This window comes from Bombus affinis, chromosome 3 (assembly GCF_024516045.1).
Source record: "Bombus affinis isolate iyBomAffi1 chromosome 3, iyBomAffi1.2, whole genome shotgun sequence".
Taxonomy (NCBI): Eukaryota; Metazoa; Arthropoda; class Insecta; order Hymenoptera; family Apidae; genus Bombus; species Bombus affinis.
Window position 1 is genome coordinate 2,967,159 of NC_066346.1, and position 19,987 is coordinate 2,987,145.

Here is a 19,987-nt window from a genome sequence, read left to right on the forward strand (position 1 = left end):
TTACATAAATAAAGCTTTTATTTTACAACTTTATAGATATATGTACAATATGCTATTTTAGTTATAATTGTCAATAGAATCCCACTTCTTTCTTACTGTTAAATTTATAAAACTCTGTGTCCGTTCGATACAATATCTTTGTTTATAAAGAAGAAATGGAAAGATCTGGTTGATCGTTGCTGAGGCATTGTTGATCGTTGTTGTTGAAAAAGTTGGCTTCACAATAAGAAAACTATTAGTTTATCTTACAAATAATACGATTACTGCCAAAGAGAAAATCATAGATGTAAATACAACAGTTGACGTTGCCGAATTACATCCATCCTCTTCGCAGAGTTTACACGAACTTCCTTTATCTTTACAGAAATCTTTTTCCGTGGTACAACCCTTGGATTCCGTGCCATTCACTGTAAAAGAAAAATACTTGTGTAACTAATTAACAGAACCTAAGTTCTTTTACATGTTTCACGACAACACAAACTTCGAATAAACTATATGTATCGAAAAAATAATATAGAAAAATTCCTTACCAGTTGCTGAATAACAGTGATATGTATCGTTGCCATTAACGAACTGTATTCGTGAGAACCGATCGATCACACTTCTACGCTTCCTATCAATATTCGTGGCAGCTGAATTCGGGTCTGAAGGCTCGGGTTTAGTCGAGGCTGTACTCGAGCTTGAATCCTTGGGTTTAGTCGGGCTTGGAGGATTGGTTGGAGTCGAGCTTGAATCCTTGGGTTTAGTCGGGCTTGGAGGATTGGTTGGAGCCGAGCTTGGAGGATCGGTTGGAGTCGAGCTTGAATCCTTGGGTTTAGTCGGGCTTGGAGGATTGGTTGGAGCCGAGCTTGGAGGATTGGTTGGAGTCGAGCTTGGAGGATTGGTTGGAGTCGAGCTTGGAGGATTGGTTGGAGTCGTGTCTGTAGGATTGGTTGGAGTCGTGTCTGTAGGATTGGTTGGAGTCGTGTCTGTAGGATTGGTTGGAGTCGTGTCTGTAGGATTGGTTGGAGTCGTGTCTGTAGGATTGGTTGGAGTCGTGTCTGTAGGATTGGTTGGAGTCGTGTCTGTAGGATTGGTTGGAGTCGTGTCTGTAGGATTGGTTGTAGTCGTGTCTGTAGGATTGATTGTAGTCGTTTTTGAAGGACTGCTGCTGCACGTTTCCGAGGTAAGTTTCTGTTCCTTACATGAATTGCCTTCGCAACTATAGCACTTGAGCGCTCCTGCCCCTAATTTAAAGGCAGATGTTTAGTATCTGTTGATATGTAAATTTAAAAATTATAAGTGGATATTTGATTGCACTGATACATTACCCGGTTGTAAGGCAACGAGTTCGATCGTGAACAAGATTATTAAAAATTCGTGCACTTTCATGTTTCTTACTATAACTGTTTAATTCACGTCGATGCTACGAATGTTCATCCACGAATGCTGAAAAGCTTGGAGGTGTAGAAATACCCTTTGCTGGCTTATCATGGAAACTTCACCCTTATCGGGATAGATATCTTCAATCAATATCACTACCTTGACAAGATAGGCGATTAACGTATAAAAAATCATATGCCGTTAATTTCTTGTTCCCCGTTATCTGTGTCTATTTCTTTATCGTACTGACCTCATTGGCGGAAAGGAAATTGTATTTTTCAACGGATCAAAGAAATGAAGTATCGTTGCTTGTGAATCACGAATCAGTCTTCATTCCATAAATGATATTAATCTTGCGCAATTTCACAATTACATACAGCATAAATCGTATAATGGGATGATCCGCTTAAATGATCAAATATACGAAGTAAAACATTATTTCAAATATTACAAGACACAATTTATTCTATCGTATCCATATCTTATACATTCTACATATTATTATCTTTCTAGGTGCGATATTCGAGCAAATAAAAGAGAAAAGAACTTTTAGACGATGAGATACTGATATTCAAGTAAGAAGTTAAATATTCGTCAGTGTTCAATTTTGTTCCATTTGGTTTATTTAATTTCTTTTTAATTAGATTTAATTTACCACAGTTGTTGGAATATCTATTTTTCGAGTAATATCTATTTTATATTTCATATTCTACTATCGTCGGTCGTCAAAAAATATAATGGAATCTTTTCTTTTACAATTCGATAAGTCATCGAGTAAAATAGATGATTATCTTGGACGAATAAAATTTTTAATTAAGATACAGAAGATAGAATCGATGTGATAAGATAAGTAATAACTATACTTCACTATTCGATTAATTGCGACGACTGATCTAACGTCACTGAAAATAATGGCGAAATTAAATACCCCATACATGTTACATGTATATTTGATATTAGTGAAATTTGTTTAATCTTCCTTATACAATCTTATTTATGTCGTTCGTAATATTGCAATGCAAGAAATAAGCAACAAATGGACGCTCATCGATTAATGTTATGACGATGCAGCGATAACTTGATAGGATTATTAAGATTTGCCGAATTTCGTATTATATGTATATGAGTGGCAAACAAAGCACCTAAAAGTACGATTGCAATATACAACGATGGCAAACAGGTGACTTTTATGCTCGTTAATATCTTTAAACGACGATTTCTGGCATCTATCTATACATATACGCAAAGGTTGCGGAAAAATTCTTGGAAGGCCAACTTCCACGATCGTTTTATTTCTATCAATCATGCGGTCGTGTAATTCTATAATTTCAGAATATTGTTTAAGCTTTAAAAGGCTTATTTTTTTATGCTCTAAGAAGCAATCTTATTTCCATTTTCGTAATCGACATTCTAATATTCCTTGCACACGATTTGTAGATATACACGATGTACTTTAATGTAACGAATACGATAAGCAAAAGTAATAATTTCGATATCGTAGAATTAGATGGCTATTAAATATAAGATAAATTAGCAAAAATTAGGCTTAACAGATAGAAAAAGTAATAAAGAGAAACACGAAACGCCAATAATAATTAACGCTAAAACGATTCTCACTCTAAATCGCGCTCTACTCACGTTTCAAGCTGTTATTGTTCTAAGCTATCGCCTGTAACTTACCGATGTTTTTTTTTTTGTGGTGAATTTACACGTTTATCTTAATGTTTCTTTTGGTGCTTTTGGTGGACAATATGAAGGATATAACGATAGGTATTACTTCGTCGATAATTTTAACGATTTTTTTCCGGTATAAATAACGGTGTCGCGGACAATTTCGACAAACAGAGGAAGATTGCACAAGTTACATACGTAGCAATAACAGACATCAAGAACCATGGCAGCCATGAGATTCTTACTTTGCGTTGCAGTCATTTTTATGATTGCCTTTATTTCTGTGACCAATGCGAACCCAGAACCTAATCCTTCGCCAGAGGCGGTAAGTTACGAATTATCTTACTCTCGAATTTGTCGTTTCTGCACGATCATCCTCAAAGTATGCGCATGTTGCTTTTTAAGAAACGACATTCGACTTCGATTAACTTCGACTTCGACTTCGAACCTGTTAAACTTGATCCATTTACACGTAACCTGTACGATGCTACTGGAATTTTTGTGTTTCTTTTCAGGATCCGGAAGCACTTAACCTAAAGAAAATCTTAGGAAAAATAGGAGTAATGTTGTCTCACTTGAATTAACCGACCTCAACGGTACGTGTACGACGGGTGCAGGCAGGACTACCGGCTTTTAATTCTGACGAGTTTAGATGCATATATGTATACGTAACTAATTCGAAACATGTAAAAATTGGCCATATAAATTTTTTGTTGCTTAAATAGACATATAAAACTTTTTATCATTTTCTTCAAACTTTCATATCGTTTTCTTTCGACGAACTTTATTCCCCTTTTGTCCTTGCGTCTACTTTTATGCGATTGAAACGACACTGACGGTCATTGTTGGTTTCTAAATAGATAAGCGCATAAGCAATAGATAAACAGAACGCAACATATTTAATCGTCATTTTCGTAGTATACACAAATATACCCACGATTGTTATTTATCGATACTTCATTTAGTCCACCGTATAGATAGAAATCTAGTTCTATTCTACTTAATTAAAAACCTTACAGGAAAGTTTAAGACAATGATGTGTAAACCGGATTACAAAAATCTTATACGTTTATTTTTCTTCTAATCGGTTTGTCTCTTTGGAATAACATAGCTGTATGTTTGACCCTTGTAACCTCCGACCGACAGTTGTTAAATACAAACAATGTAGGAGTTACAACAGTTAGTTATCGCTCGGCATTTGTAATCAGTGGACATTAGTTTAACCCTTTAATCTACTATTTACGTTCGAGAATTTTGGGCCGAAAACGTAAGGAAGCTCGCGCAGCCTTCGAGCCATTCGCGCTACTTGCGTAGTACGTATTACGGGCCATGCCCGTAATATTGACGTTTGACCTGAACATCGTAATACGGGCTTTGCCCGCAGTGGTAGGTTAGAGGGTTAAGACGATCCGTGTAAAACGTGAGTATGAGTACAGTTTTTGAACATTTTGATTCTGGAATGTCAAAATCATTGTTTAGTGTACCTTTTATTGCTTGAGATTCATTTACGTAGGAACAGACTATGGTTAAATCAAAGAATTTGCTTGAAAACGAAAGGGAACGAGTCGTAAGGCTGCGAAAGCGAAGTAAGGCCTTCGTCGAAATAGCAAATATAGTGAACAGGTCGGAAACGGCTTGTAAGCAAGCTTGGTATAAATTTTTAAATTTATAATTAATGTAATGCGGTCAACCGAGAAACGGAAGACCACGGAAAACGGCGCCGAAAATGGATCGTCGAATTCATCGATTGAGCGAAAAGGGTCGTTTTCGTAGTGCAAATAATTTTGCTGCGAGGATAAACTATAAACACGATACACAAATTAGTGCTAGAACTGTTAGGAGAAGATTAAAAGACTTTAACTTAAGAGGACGAAAACATCAAAAGAAACCACTGCCGAGTCCTAGAAATCGAAAAAGGCGACTTGCATTTGCTAAAGCTCATAAGCATTGGACAAGTGAAGATTGGCAAAAGGTATTGTTGTCAGACGTTGTGTCGTCGTTGTAATACAGTATCGTATGATGGTGGAAACGTTATGGTATGGACGTGTTTTTCTCGAGGCGGACCATTTTCAATACATGGACATACTCAAGAACACGATTGCCTTTTACACGCAACAATAGGAGTGATGATTTTATTTTTCAAACTGTTAATGATCCGAAGCATACGGCTCGGGTTGCGAAACAGTTTTTTGAAGAAGAAAATATCACCGTGTTGCCGTGACCGTCGCAATCACCAGACATTAATCCAATCGAGAATTTGCGGAGCATCATAAAAAGGACAGTACAAGGTTATAAACCGAAAAATGTAAATGAACTTTACAATTGTAACAGCTTGGAGTAATATTACGGTAGATCAGTGTAAAAAATTAATAGATTCTGTACCAAGAAGATGTACCGAAGTGACAAGAAATAACGGATATCGGATAAAATATTGAATTTAAACAAAAATTGTGTATATTTTCTTACCAAAAATTAATATTCTTTATTTAGTCTTAAAATTTTGACCGACGAAATATTATACAGATTTCGTTCCTTTTTTATAACTCAACTACTGAGCAGAATATCAAAATGAAATTTTTGTTTGTAAGTGTATAAACAAATGTCTGATTAGTTAATACCAAAAGCAGAACACTGTACTTATATTTGTTATGGAAAGTAGATAAATTATTTATTTTTTCCATTTCGTCTTAATCTTTTGTTCCCTACTGTATATAACGATACTTATGCGAAGAAGGCCGAATTCACGATTATGTTCAGAATCAACGAAATCTCTAATCGCCTAAATAATAATCAAAATAATCATCAAAATTAGAAAAGATAATTCCATAGGTACCTCCGCTTCGTCTTTATTTTCCGACTTTCATCCGAATCCGAGCGGCATGTCAGTATACTGTTCGCATTCAACGTCAAGACAGATTCGTTACGAAACATTGCAGCACTTTTTTCGTGCGTTCGATCGCGATCGATAATTCCTAATGGACGAAAGAATAGCCAAAGTGTGAATGAAACGTATTGTTGTTAAATAATTGCCAGCTTTGACAATATTGTTTCGTGAGACGTGTTTAAGCGTGGAAAGTAACATGTACAGTGTACTTGCTTGGCGTTGAAATAGTCGTAACGCGTGTGTTTGTACGTAACGAGAAATAAGGAGGTCAATGATATTCAAGTAAGAAGTTAAATATTGGTCAGTGTTCGATCTTGTTTATTCAATTTCTTTTTTATCAGATTTAATTTAGCACAGTTGTTGGAGTATATATTTTTCGAGTTATACCTATTTTATATTTTATATTCTACTATTGCCGCCCGTTAACAAATATAATAGAAACTTTTCTTTTACAATTCGATAAGTCATCGAGTAAAATGGATGATTATCTTGGGACGAATAAAATTTTTAATTAAAATACAAAAAGTAGGATCGATGTGATAAGATAATTAACGACTATACTTCACTATTCGATCGATTGCAACGATTGATCTATCGTCACTGAAAATGATGGTGAAATAAACTACCCCATACATGTTACGTGTATATTTGATATTAATGAAATTTGTTTAATCTTCCTTATACAATCTTATTTATGTCGTCCGTAATATTGCAATGCAAGAAATAAGCAACAAGTGGACGCTCATCGGTTAATGCTATGACGATGCAGCGATGACTTGATAGGATTATTAAGATTTGGCGAATCTCGAATTATATGTATATAAGTCGCAAAAAAAAGCACCTAAAGGTATGGTTGCAGTATACAACGATGGCAAACAGGTGACTTTTATGCTCGTTATTATCTTTAAACAACGATTTCTGGCATCTATGCAAGGGTTGCGGAAAAATTCTTGGAAGGTCAACTTCCACGATCGTTTTATTTCTATAAATCATGCGGTCGTGTAATTCTATAATTTCGGAATATTGTTGAAGCTTTAAAGGGCTTATTTTTTTAAGCTTTAAGAAGCAATCTTATTTCCATTTTCCTAATCGACATTCTAATATTCCTTGCACACGATTTACAGATATACACGATGTACTTTGATGTAACGAATACGATAAGCAAAAGTAATAATTTTAATACGTAGAAATAGACGGCTATTAAATATAAGATAAACTAGCAAAATTTATACTTGACAGATACAAAACGTAATAAAGATAGTAATATGTAAACGACAATAATAATTAACGCTAAAACGATTCTCACTCTAAATCGCGCTCTACTCACGTTTCACGCTGTTATTGTTCTAAGCTATCGCCTGTAACTTACCGATGTTTTTTTTTTTGTGGTGAATTTACACGTTTATCTTAATGTTTCTTTTGGTGCTTTTGGTGGACAATATGAAGGATATAACGATAGGTATTACTTCGTCGATAATTTTAACGATTTTTTTCCGGTATAAATAACGGTGTCGCGGACAATTTCGACAAACAGAGGAAGATTGCACAAGTTACATACGTAGCAATAACAGACATCAAGAACCATGGCAGCCATGAGATTCTTACTTTGCGTTGCAGTCATCTTTATGATTGCCTTTATTTCTGTGACCAATGCGAACCCAGAACCTAATCCTTCGCCAGAGGCGGTAAGTTACGAATTATCTTGCTCTTGAATTTGTCGTTTCTGCACGATCATCCTCAAAATATGTGCATGTTGCTTTTTAAGAAACGACATTCGACTTCGATTAACTTCGATTTGAAAGACATTGAAAGTTTCTATAACGCGTAACTGAACCTGTTAAACTTGATCCATTTACACGTAACCTGTACGATGCTACTGGAATTTTTGTGTTTCTTTTCAGGATCCGGAAGCACTTAACCTAAAGAAAATCTTAGGAAAAATAGGAGTAATGTTGTCTCACTTGAATTAACCGACCTCAACGGTACGTGTACGACGGGTGCAGGCACGACCACCGGCTTTTAATTCTGACGAGTTTAGATGCATATATGTATACGTAACTAATTCGAAACATGTAAAAATTGGCCATATAAATTTTTTGTTGCTTAACTAGACATATAAAACGTTTTGTCATTGCATTTTCTTCCGACGATCCTTGTTTCCCTTTTGTCCTTGCGTCTACTTTTGTGCGATTGAAACGATACTGACGGTCATTGTTGGTTTCTAAATAGATAAGCGCTTAAGCAATAGATAAACCGAACACAACATATTTAATCGTCATTTTCGTAGTATACACAGATATACCCATGATCGCATGCTTTTGGCTTTACGTAGCTGATTAAGTTATTTATCGATACTTCGTTTAGTCCGCCGTATACTTAGATAGAAACCTAGTCCCGTTCTACTTAACTAAAAACCTTATATAGCGATACTTATGCGAAGAAGGCCGAATTCACGATTATGTTCAGAATCAACGAAATCTCTAATCATCTAAATAATAACCAAAATAATGATCAAAATTAGAGAAGATAATACCATAAGTACTTCCACTTCGTCTTTATTGTCCGACTTTCATCCGAGTCCGACCGGCATTTCAGTATACTGTCAGTGTACGCGTGCAACGTCAAGACAGATTCGTTAGGAAACTTTGCAGGAAATTTGTCGGGCCGATATCAAAGAAAAATATGCTCGGACAGCGAGTTTTCAACGAAATTTTGTTCGTGCTTTCGATGAAAGAATGGCCAAAGTGTGAATGAAACGTATTGTTGTTAAATAACTGCCAGCTTTGACAATATCGTTTCGTGATACGTGTTTGAGCGTGAAAAGTAACATGTACAGTGTACTTGTTTGGCGTTGAGATAGTCGTAACGCGTGTGTTTGTACGCAACGAGAAATAAGGAGGCCAACGATGACGCCTTTGCTTTCACGCATTCACGTTCCTGCAAAGAAGGAGGTGGTTCACTGCTGGCCAAGTTCAGGGCTAACCAGTATACGACGTACTACGTGTAGGTATGTGCTGTACACAGTGTACGTATGTACTTTTCTACTAAGCAAGAAGCACGCCCCATAAAATCACGCGACTCTGCTTCTTGGCTCTTTGGAAAACGCCATAGCGTAAAAGCCGAGTTTCGTCTTTATCTGGAATAATAACTGCCAACAATATCGCGAATACTTACTATCTATGATTACTTTGCTTTTTTTACTGTTCCCATTTCTGTTGCTCCTTTTGTATCGCGATACCGTGGTATTTAACGTGGCGTTTTTTCTACACTCCGAAAGATTGCGTACAGACTTAAGGTAATAATGGCCGCTAGAACGACTAAAAATACGAATTAACAGTAAAAAAGAAAAAAAAAAAAAAGAAATGAAAATACATTTCCTTTGTTTTCGTATGCAATATCGGTCCTCTGGAATATGACCCGACGAGAAGACCAGAAAAGACCACGAAAAAGCCAGAGGTCCGTTTGCGTAGTGCTCGACACGCATATAGTGCGCGGCACACTTTGGTTCGAGCAGGAAGATACGAGATACGAGGCTCGAACGGATTCGCATACTACTAGACGATGTTCCCTTCGTCCTCCTTGGTCCCCTCCCGTCCACCTCGCTGCATCGCGTTCCCGCGCTCAACCAGCACGGCAACTTCAGTCTCGCTCTCTACCGTCTGCATCCTGGAATGCGGTTGTTCCACTCTACACCGACATTATACACCAGCTCCACTCGCTCCCAACCGAGTCGCGTACGCAACAATGCTTGTGACATAAGAAATACAAATCGGAAGAAAGAGACTACTTCGTTGTTTGTAATCTTTTTTTTCTTTTCGTTTAATCAAACTTTTTGTATTTCTACGTGCTCGAAATATTCGTACGTTTAACGTGGAAATTGCGTCGATCGACGCAACGTCATGGAAGTAGGCTGCTTCGTACCGGTCGTTTGTTGAATTCGTCTTCGACGTCGCGAAGATCCGGCGGATCTGCAAATCCGCTGTCTTCGTAACGAGCGCATCGTGACCCTGGTGATCTAGGAGGATGCATCGTGTGTATGCTGAAACAGAGTGGTTGGGTCGTTTTCGCTACTATTTCGTTACTTTCGTTCTCGGTTTCCGATCGTAACAGGCATACCGGTAAAGAGGAATTGCTCGTATCGCGTACGAGCAAACATCGATAACATTTTTTCTACAGCACTGTATCAGTTATGGCACGTTTCTCGCACGTATTCTCAGATATGTGAAAAAAAAAAAACTGAATCCGACCGAAGTAAATGACATTATCGTCTACGAAGTATAAACCGAAGACGGGGCTTTACCTTGTACATCTGGAAGGACTGGTGGTATCCAATGGCTCGTCGTATCGGCGCGACAGCATGGTGAAATCACGATGTGCCGCTATTGTTTTTTGCAGTCGCGAAATTATCTCGTAATCTGGTGTGCAAATTGGTTCTGATAATAATTTCACCACGGAAACACGGAAACTTTGTAGCTGAAGGAGGAAACCGTAAGGATTGAAAAATCGGAACGACGCAAGCTCGCGCGATGTTAAGTTCGTTGGGAAACACCTGCTTACCTGGGATTCCCTTTTCGTCATCTCGGAAAGATTTTGTTTGACTTGCGCTAGCTCGTCCCTAAGCAGTTGCAACGAATGGTCGCTGATGGATCGCTCCTGCTCGGCAGTCTCAGTCGTTGTTCTTATTTGTTCTTTCAAGAGGGTTAATTTTCTGTTGCATCGAGTTCTCAGCATCTCGCTCTCGACCAGCCGTTTTTGAACCTCTTCTATCTTTCGACTGCGTTCCAAAGCCGCTATCTAGTTTTCAAACATCAACTCTCACCATTTTATGTGTGTGTGTGTGTGTGTGTGTGTCGTTTAGCGCGGTAAGAGGAAAGAAACAGGAAGATTACTTTGTAATCCGCGGCTTCCGTCAATTGGGCGCTTAACTCGCGATTTCTCGACCTCTCTTCCAAAAGTTGAACTTGCAAGCGATCGGTTTGTTTCGACAACTTCTTCGCTCTTGAAACGAACGATTAGTGGTCAAGGTGGAAAAACGCTTTGCGACATTTTCGAATTGGTACCTATATTACCCAAAAGCGCGATAAATTCGCCGTACATATACGTACCGAAGATTCGCTTCGTCTCTTTCGCTTTGCAGCAACGATTTCATTTTCACGCTGTCCTCTTGAAGCGATAATTTTCTGCGAAGGAGATCCAGATGAAGATCCCGGCGTTGCAATTGTTCCCGGAGCGTCCTTACACGACGCTGCAGCTGATACACCACCGAGGTCTAAGTGGCAACGGAAAGAAGAGAAAGAAGAGCTAACAGACGTGTTTCTGTGAATAGAATTGCGATAATAAAAGCGCGTTATGGTCGCGACGGAAATAGTGTTCTCGAGCGTCGTCGTCGCGTCCCATACGAAATGAAATTCATGAAATTGGAAATCTCGATCGCCAATGTGGCTTACTTCTTTCATAGAAGGAAGCTCGTGGAAGGATCGCTCGCGTCGAATCCTCGGTAAGATGGTGTAGTTGCAGCACGAGTACTGCGCGACCGCGGAAACCGCAACATTTGCGACGCAAACAAACACAGAACAAACGAGATAACACATTAGCAATTTGATGGAAACAGTGAAATGGAAGCTCGAGTCGGTTCGATATATCGTATTTTTTACCTTATCCACTAATTTGTCGGTTTCCAATCTGGCAAGTTGCTCGGCTCGTATCAGAAGCGATTCCGTTTGAAGATCCAGACCCATTTCCTCCGAGATCTCGTCCATTTGCATCGCTTTTCCTAGTCGGTTCAGAAACGTTACGAACTAGAACAATTCGATCGAAATTACGTCGCCTTAAATCTGCCGCTTTATCGTACACGCGTACGTCCGTACATATGCGTACAGTTACCATTTGTTTTTCTCTGCGCAGAGATTCCTTCGACAGCTCGCAATCGGTCAACTCGGTTTCTAATTTGCGAACTTTATTTCCCAGGTCCGATCGTTCGTCCTCGAGATTTCGCATCTTCGCCACAGTCGTTTCGATCAATTCGCCCTGCCGAGTAGTCGATTCCGTCGCCGCGTTTACCTTGTCTCGAAGCTTTTGAATCGTCTAGGCAAGAGGAAAGATGTTTTCAACGAATTACGAATTTTGCATTTTCACTCGACGCTTGCGTGCAACGCAGCACGTTATCAAACGTCACGTCCTTAGATAATACGAAAGCGAATGAGAAATACAAGAGCCTGATCTTTGTTCTCGGCCAAGATCTCCCTAATGCGATCCTTAATGACATTCTCGTGAGACTCGACGAATCTGTTCGGACCGCTGACAAGCGTTGCCAACGATTCCAAAAGGTGACGTAACTCGGTTTGCACACGCTGACACTTTTCGTCCCGTTGCGTCAGATCTTCTGCGAAGAAGAAGGAGGAGAAGAAGGAAAAGAAGACACAGGAGAAGACGAAGAATGAGAAAAGCGAAGAATATATTCGCCAAACGAATCACCTCGCAGCTGTCCGATCAACGCCTCTTGAGTCGATATATTTCCGGTCGCGTTGCTTATGCTTCTGTTCGCGTTTAACAATTTATCCCTCAACCCGTCCAGTTCCCTTTCCGCCACTTTGTATCGCATTTCCAGGCATTCTTTGTCCTGACAAACAAACGATCGAGATCTCTGGATTCCGTTAGCGGCAAATTTCGCAAAACTAAACAGATAAATAGATACCTGTCTCAGACGATCCAAGTCGATCAATTGCGAAGATACTTGACGCTGAAGTTGTTCCTTCTCGGCTACGGTACAGTCCAACGCGTCCCGGCAGCTTCTAAAGTCTACCTCGGCGGCGGTCAGTTGCGCTTCGATATTCGTATTCTTGGCGCGAACACGATTCGCTTCCTGCACCAACTCTTCCACTTTGTGAATCACCATTTCGGCACTAGGATGAACGGTTTCGCGATACTCGACGCTCAATGCGTTCGCCAATCTTCGCGTAAATTCCTTTATCGAAAGAGCACATCGACCGTGTAAATAACAAATCGATCGATCCCGATAAAATCGGGTTAGACTCTTGCGGCTTTCGCAGATCAAACCTGGAAACTTGAACGGGCTCGTTCTCTCGATTCGATCTCCTCCGACGCGGTCTGTTCGAGCTGACGTATCTTCTTCTCGCATTCCCGATTCTTCTCCTGATGATACTTTAAATCTCGTTGCAGAGAACGCAGCACGGTCTCGTTCCTTCCTTGGCTCGTATAAAGATTCCTCTCGCGTTCTTCCAATTCCTAAATCGCCGATACGATCGTTCGATCGAAATAGAGAAAGAACGAAAGTCAAATATTAGCAACTAAAGACGCTGAAAGTGACCTGTATGCGTTTCTTCAAGCTTAACACGATGGCATTCTGTCTAGCTGCTTGTTCGCGAAGTTGTTCCGCCTCTATCTGCAACTCGGCTATTCGTTGATCTCGCAATCTCACGAGATTCTTCGTTTCTTGCAGCTAGGCGCGAACATACTGCCGATTATTAATCGAACTATCGCATCGCCGATCAAAATCAGATGGAACAGGTTTACCTCGGACATCAACCGGTCGCGTTTATACTCGAGCGCTGCTAGCTCGCTCCTCAACGTAGTCGTTAGATCATGGGTCATGGCTTCTTGCTCGACGATCTACGGCAACAGATTCAAAAGCCGATATATCAAATATATCTACTCTCTAGCGATATCAACGGACAGCGATACAAGTGCCACTTTATGCAGCTTTTATCTAATTCTTAGAGTCACTCGACAAAGCTTTGCGAAACGCGATGTGCAAGCGGCGTTCTATCTTCCGGTTCCGATTTTATTTCCGAGGCAATCGCTTCGACCGTGCACGCTATGCCGTCTATGAACGCGTTTATCCCGCGTGATCATTTCCTGTACGTTGGAAAGTATTTGAAAATTTATGTCTCGAGTTAAACTCCTGGCTCTCGAGCGAAAAATATCTGCGTCGATTTCGCATTTCGTTTGGATCGAAAGATAACAGTTTTTTTTTTCAAATACACGGCGACGAAGCTTGCCTTGAAACTCGCGTATTTCGTCGATAATTTCCTTTATAGCCGCTCGCTATTATCAAATGCTCTTATCCGTTTTAATACGAACCGTATGCCTATCCTTATGGTCGCGGTTGTCATAGACTAGGAAAGACTTATAGATTTATAGAAACATACTGATTTAATATTTCGCGGCTGCGACTACGAACGCGGAAGAAACCGAGTGCAGACGAGGGTGAACGAGGGAAACAGGGATAAAAGCGTACGGCGACAGGTAGAATCGATTGTATGCGGCAACGCTATGGCAACCGAGGTAACCCCTGGCCACTCGCGTGCCAGTCAATATCCACGCTAAACAAACGCACGATCCAAGTAATTAGACGATCGCTGACAAAAAAATAAAGAAATTCGATTTCGATCGCGGTATCGTCAAATCAGCCAATTCGAAAATAAAATACAATTTCTCCGATCGTGTCAGTTGCTTATCATCCGGCGTATTAGCCGCCCGCGTGGATGGCGAGTAATCGTAATCGGAAGAGACGAGTTCGACGAATTGGATCCCGTACGTACGCGTCTAGTCCTCGCTCCCCGTCGATAGTCTCCTTCGAAACGAAATGCTCGTGCAAAATTGCGTTGACATGGACAAAAGCAAACACAAACTATCAACGAGAATGTTTATGTCGTAGAAAAAGAAAGTGCGTTTGACGAGAAGAATTTGCTAATATGTACAGTCATTCCACGTATGTATGTATCTATATAGATACGTGCAGATAAACGGGTGCGTCTAGGCTCTGTGATACATTGGATCTGACGCGAACGAAGAAGACCTTTCGAGGCGACGATATACAAAGCGTTTCGAAAATCTGAAGGTCCTCCTCGGTGGCCTCCTTTCCTTCTTTCGTTGCTTCCCTCGTCTCCTCCGTTTCTCTTCTTTCTTCCTCGCACGACATCTTCCTCGCTTCTCCCCGACTCTCGAAACTTTTCAGCTTCTACACTATACATATGTATACAACTACGCGATCGTACCACGTTGCGCGACCACTTAAAAAGAAAGATCTGCTTTCTTCATTGACATTTTATTACAAATTCTTCGGAGTAACGAGGGCCTCGCAACGCAACGTTCGACGGTGTAAAAGCGTTTCCAACAAAGACGACGCGTCGATGCGCAACGAACCGTCGTTTTAGCATCCCCTTCGCGACGCCGACTTCCAGGCAATCGAATTTCATCGATCCCTGGAAACTACCCTCCGTCTTTTTCAACTCCCCATTTCCCATAAATATCTTCAAATATAATTTTTTAATATTACTTTCTCTCTCTCTCTCTCTCTCTCTCTATCAAAAGTGAGTCATACAATCGCGTTTCCATAATATTCCGCGGTATGTAATGTCATATCTCCAGAGTATAAGTGAATTGGCAAGATTAATCTTGTCTTGATCGTATTATAAGAATGATATCCCCGATCGTAAGATTACAGGTAGGAATTATAAGTATTGATAAACTACTGCTATTTCGTAAGAAAAATGGCTGATAACATAATCAATTCCCTATTAACGAGGAAATTGTTAACTGTCCCTCTTCAATGACACACACGGCTACCAATTTTTAACAGTTAAACGATTATGTCAGTTGACTGGAATCGGTGTCCGTATCGACAAATATGAAATTCAACAATTATTCAAATTGTATCGTAATAATCGTAATTTAAATCGTTGAAGCTAATATCGACGTAATCTCGATAACTAAAATACTCCAGTCCAGATTCGTCAATGAAGCAATATTTATTGTACATTGAACAACGACAGACTGGAATACGCCTGGCAGACTTTCCATGCACGCATTAGATAGGTAGATAACAATCATTCGAATTTAACGATTGATTCACGTTCTTATCGAGTTAAACGTGTTATATCTCTAAGTGCGTGCTGCCTACGATACATCGCTTATAATTATACGAATAGAAAATTATGAACATTGTATAAATAACATTTACCGTTAGACATAATTAGCACCGTGAATCTTAACGATAAATGGAACGTTTGTACTTAGGAATAAGTTCTATAGTCACGCTCGGTTCTTATCGGTTGACTTTAACCAATCATTAGTTGCAATTCGGGTATTAAAATTGAACAAAAGGATGTAAAATTTATGCACCACATTTATGACTGTAGTAACGTTGTATCGCGATAGTAAAGATGATGGGTAATTCTACTGCTCTGTCGATAGGGGGAAAATATTTTTGTTAAAATTAATTTTAGTGTTTCCGTTCGATTATATAAATACGTTTGAAATGCTGTAATTGTGACAGAAGAAAATATGAAGTCTAGAAAGGTATCGCTCGACAGTTCATTTATCTTGCATTAGCTTTGATTGACCCTGAACCGAATGTGATAACTGTCATTATATATTACATAATTATCTTGCTGTTAACATGTATATATTTTCTTTTTGACATTAGGTATTTAGAAAACGAACGAGGTATGGAATTTTTTACAGAACCTCGTAAAAATACCAGTCATTGGGACCTTTCGAAGCAACAGGGTCGATCAGCGAACAGTTGTTACGCGAATTGTAGATATGTTCCGCATATTATTCATCTAAATATAAAATAAAATAGGATTTCTTAAATTAATATTCAAATAAAACAATAAGTTCTTTGCAATTTAACAGATATAACATCGAACAATGCCTGTTCTCATAGTTAGAGGTAGAGTACGATATAGGGATACGTCACGGATGATAAATCGTCCTTGATACTGATTTATCCTTATAAATTCTAAATGTGATGTAATGCAATGTATAAGCGTGAATAAACTAAATAATATGTAAGTTATATCATAAGTCAGAGTAAGGGATAAGAGAAAAGAGTTAAATGGTTACTGTGCTCGCAAGAATGCGTAGGCTACAAAATATGACAGGTATAATTTGAATTGGCGCGCGAAAGTCCAAGTAACAGGAAGCAAAGTACATGCGATATGGCTTCGATCATTACGCCACCTTTCGTTGAAATAATACTGTCTTAAATTATGTAAGAATTGCTGGTAAAACAGAAAGAGCACAATGAATTAGATTAAATTAACTAAATTCTAAATTATAGAGACATTGACTAAGTACAGGATGAGTCCGTTATTACATGGGACTTCGCTCGGTCGTATGTGTACACGGTACATAGTTCTGAAAACTGCCGTGGAAAGGGTAATGTCCTGAACTCCGAGAGTTTACTTTAGAAATCGACCACCACAGAATGCTGGGAACAAATGGTTAGGATTTTGTATTTCATGCCATCCTTTAGTGAAAGCAATAACTATGATCGAAGATAAAGAATACAAACTAAAAACCACATAAGAGATACAGAATAGACATGACATTTAATGCTTTTTCGTATCCCACGTTTTGGTAGTCACCGGATATCACTATTTTCGGATCACATGCGACGTTATCGATCGAGCATGGTGCTTGTTTGAATTAAAACTAAAGTCTTGCATAAAAATATAAATAAAATATAAAACTGCGTATGAAATCGTAAAAAGGTATAGAATTCTATTTTTCTATTATACTTTAGATAGCGTTACACACTGTCAAAATAATAAATTATCGCGGAACAATATTTAGATGATTCGTTTAATTACTTTCAAATAAAATTGTAATTTCATACATCTGAAACATGAAAATGTGAATTTTGTATCCTCACTATTTTCATCTTTGTTTACCCAAATCAGTTATTAATTATATATTATCAAATATAGATAGTCTGAGTTACAATCGGAAATTCGCAACACAATTTATCAATGACCCAACAGCCAAATTACGTCTAATGGCAAGAACCAAAAGACTAACGAAAGAAATAGAGAGGCCAACAAAAAGAACAAAAGTGAACAAAATTTTATTTCTGTAGCTAAATACATACATCAATCGAGCACCCGATCTTCATAAACATACTAAAACTAAGCCTTAAAACACGACTAAAAATTGAAACTTGACAATAGTGTTTAAAACTAGCGACGCAACTTAAAACTAGCGAGGAGTTGGCAAAAATCGTAAAATCTCGAATGAGTTGGCGGTATGTGCATTCGATGCTCTATGTTAATGGTAAAACAGCCTCAAAAGGATTTAAACGCACGACCCTTTCTGTCCGAGGACTTAATCGAGAAATTATGTTCTTGGTACAACAATTTCGTATGATTTAAATTTTCTGATCACAATTTTCACCCACAAAATTGTAACAATATATAGGAATACTACAGTAAATAAAAAAAAACCAAACATTTATCAAAATAAGTTGTACAAATTTAATAAAAACAACATATCAATACCAATTGATTGGATCAGTGTTTGAATTGACAAATATGAAATTCAAAAATTATTCAAATTTGTATTGTAATAATCGTAATTTAAATCGTTAAAGCTAATTTCGATTCACGCGATCTCGATGATTAAAAAGACGATTCTTCTATGAAGTAACGTTTATTGTACATTCAACAACAACAGATTGGAATGCGCTTCGCAAACCTTCAATGCGCGCATTAGGTAGATAATCGTTCAAATTTAACGACTGATTCATGCGATGCTCTTATCAAGTTATACATGTTATCTCTTTAAGTGCGAGCTGCGTGCAATATATCACTTATAATTATACGAACAGAAAATTATGAACATTGCATAAATAACATTTACCGTTAGACATAATTAACACCGTGAATCTTAACGATAAATGAAACGTTTAACTTTACGAATAAATTTTATAGTCACGTTCGGTTCCTATCGATTGACTTTAACCAATCATTAGTCGCAATTAGGATATTAAAATTGCACAAAAGAATGTAAAATTTATTGCACGACATTTATGACTGTAATAACATTGTATCGCGATAGTAAAGATGATGGTAATTCTACTGCTCTGTTGATAGGGGAAAAATATTTTTGTTAAAATTAATTTTAGTGTTTCGTTCGATTATATAAATACGTTTGAAATGCTGTAATTGTGACAGAAGAAAATATGAAGACTACAAAGGTATCGCTCAGCAGAGTGAATTATCTTCGCATTGATATTCACTTATTTTGCGTCAGCTAAATCTGATCCTGATCTGAATAGGGTAAATGTTTTTATATATCACACAGTTATCTTACTCTTAACATATATCTACGTTCGTTTTGATGTTAGGTATTTGAAAATCGAATGAAATATGAGATTTTGTACAAAACCTCATAAGAACACTAGTCATTGAGACCCTCCATGATGGTACGATTGGCAAGTCAACAGTTGTCATGCGAAGTGTATATATAAATATATATATATATATATAAATATATAAAATAAAATACGATTTCTTAAATTCATATTTAAAAAAAAACGATAAGTACTTCATAAATTAACAGATATAACATTGGACGAGCGACATCTGTTGTCATACTTAGAGATGTACGATGTAGGTATGCGCCACAGATGATAAATCGTCTTTGATACAACTCACCGTTTTAAATTCTAAATTCTAAATCATAGAGGCATTGACTAACTACAAGATAGACCCGTCATTATATTGAACTGCGTGTCTCAAGTTCTAAAACATCGACCTTGACAAAATCAGAGTGTCTCTTACACCCTCCACAATTTGCAACAGCGTACATAGAAATTAGGTATAATGTGTTCATCAAGACGAGGCTGTAAACGTAAACAAAATATAATTACTGCGGTTGACATTCAAATGTTACTTGTTGGCAGTCGCAGTAATCAAATTTCGTCTACGTTTACTGCCTCGTCTCGTTGGACAAATTACTCGTACGTATTATGATTTAATTTGATTAAATAAAGTCAATTAAAATTATATTTTTAATAATTATAATAACAGGGAAGAGAGAGGAGGAAGAAATATGAAAATAAGTGAAGAGAGAGATAGAAAGAAGAGACAAAATGTAGAAAGAGACGAGAAAAAGTAAAAAGCTATGAGAAGGAAATGAAATAAATTATACTTTGTCTGCGATAATAACAAAGAATGCAAGCAATGCGTATAAACTAATAATGTTAACATAACATATGGCGAAAGCATAAAAGAAACCATCCGAGAATTGAGTCGTGAAAAATCA

The 19,987-nt window shown here is 38.1% G+C and overlaps 2 protein-coding genes and 1 long non-coding RNA gene across 13 annotated transcripts; 1 reads left to right on the top strand and 2 right to left on the bottom strand.

The window, feature by feature from the left end:
- On the bottom strand, positions 1 to 1,468 carry LOC126914480 (proteoglycan 4-like). The gene is made up of 3 exons (XM_050718504.1): positions 1,311 to 1,468; positions 531 to 1,226; positions 1 to 407 (listed from the first exon to the last, which is right to left on the bottom strand). The coding sequence occupies exons 1-3, from the start codon at positions 1,369 to 1,371 to the stop codon at positions 241 to 243; spliced, it is 924 nt and encodes a 307-aa protein (XP_050574461.1). The 5' UTR covers positions 1,372 to 1,468; the 3' UTR covers positions 1 to 240.
- A 153-nt stretch (positions 1,469 to 1,621) lies between these two features.
- Positions 1,622 to 4,561, top strand: LOC126914496 (uncharacterized). 2 transcript variants are annotated; one of them, XR_007709664.1, is made up of 3 exons: positions 3,183 to 3,358; positions 3,549 to 4,453; positions 4,547 to 4,561. It is a non-coding gene; the product is annotated as an uncharacterized LOC126914496 (long non-coding RNA). The 2 variants fall into 2 exon arrangements; XR_007709663.1 differs by lacking the exon at positions 4,547 to 4,561 and having other exon boundaries at positions 1,622 to 3,358; positions 3,549 to 3,768.
- On the bottom strand, positions 3,641 to 15,118 carry LOC126914449 (coiled-coil domain-containing protein 170). Of its 10 annotated transcripts, none has more exons than XM_050718425.1 (16): positions 14,638 to 14,658; positions 13,451 to 13,546; positions 13,245 to 13,376; positions 12,974 to 13,162; positions 12,612 to 12,881; positions 12,392 to 12,536; positions 12,127 to 12,299; positions 11,801 to 12,001; positions 11,572 to 11,715; positions 11,365 to 11,442; positions 11,023 to 11,186; positions 10,807 to 10,915; positions 10,475 to 10,711; positions 10,218 to 10,390; positions 9,839 to 9,956; positions 3,641 to 9,583 (listed from the first exon to the last, which is right to left on the bottom strand). In XM_050718425.1, exons 1-16 carry the CDS (start codon positions 14,641 to 14,643, stop codon positions 9,557 to 9,559), a joined length of 2,262 nt encoding a protein of 753 aa, XP_050574382.1. In that variant the 5' UTR covers positions 14,644 to 14,658; the 3' UTR covers positions 3,641 to 9,556. The 10 variants fall into 10 exon arrangements, 9 of the variants coding, with proteins under 9 accessions (XP_050574382.1, XP_050574383.1, XP_050574386.1 ...); XM_050718426.1 differs by lacking the exon at positions 14,638 to 14,658 and adding an exon at positions 14,677 to 15,118 and having other exon boundaries at positions 9,563 to 9,664; XM_050718429.1 differs by lacking the exon at positions 14,638 to 14,658 and adding an exon at positions 14,736 to 15,113 and having other exon boundaries at positions 9,563 to 9,664.
- Positions 15,119 to 19,987: the final 4,869 nt, after the last annotated feature.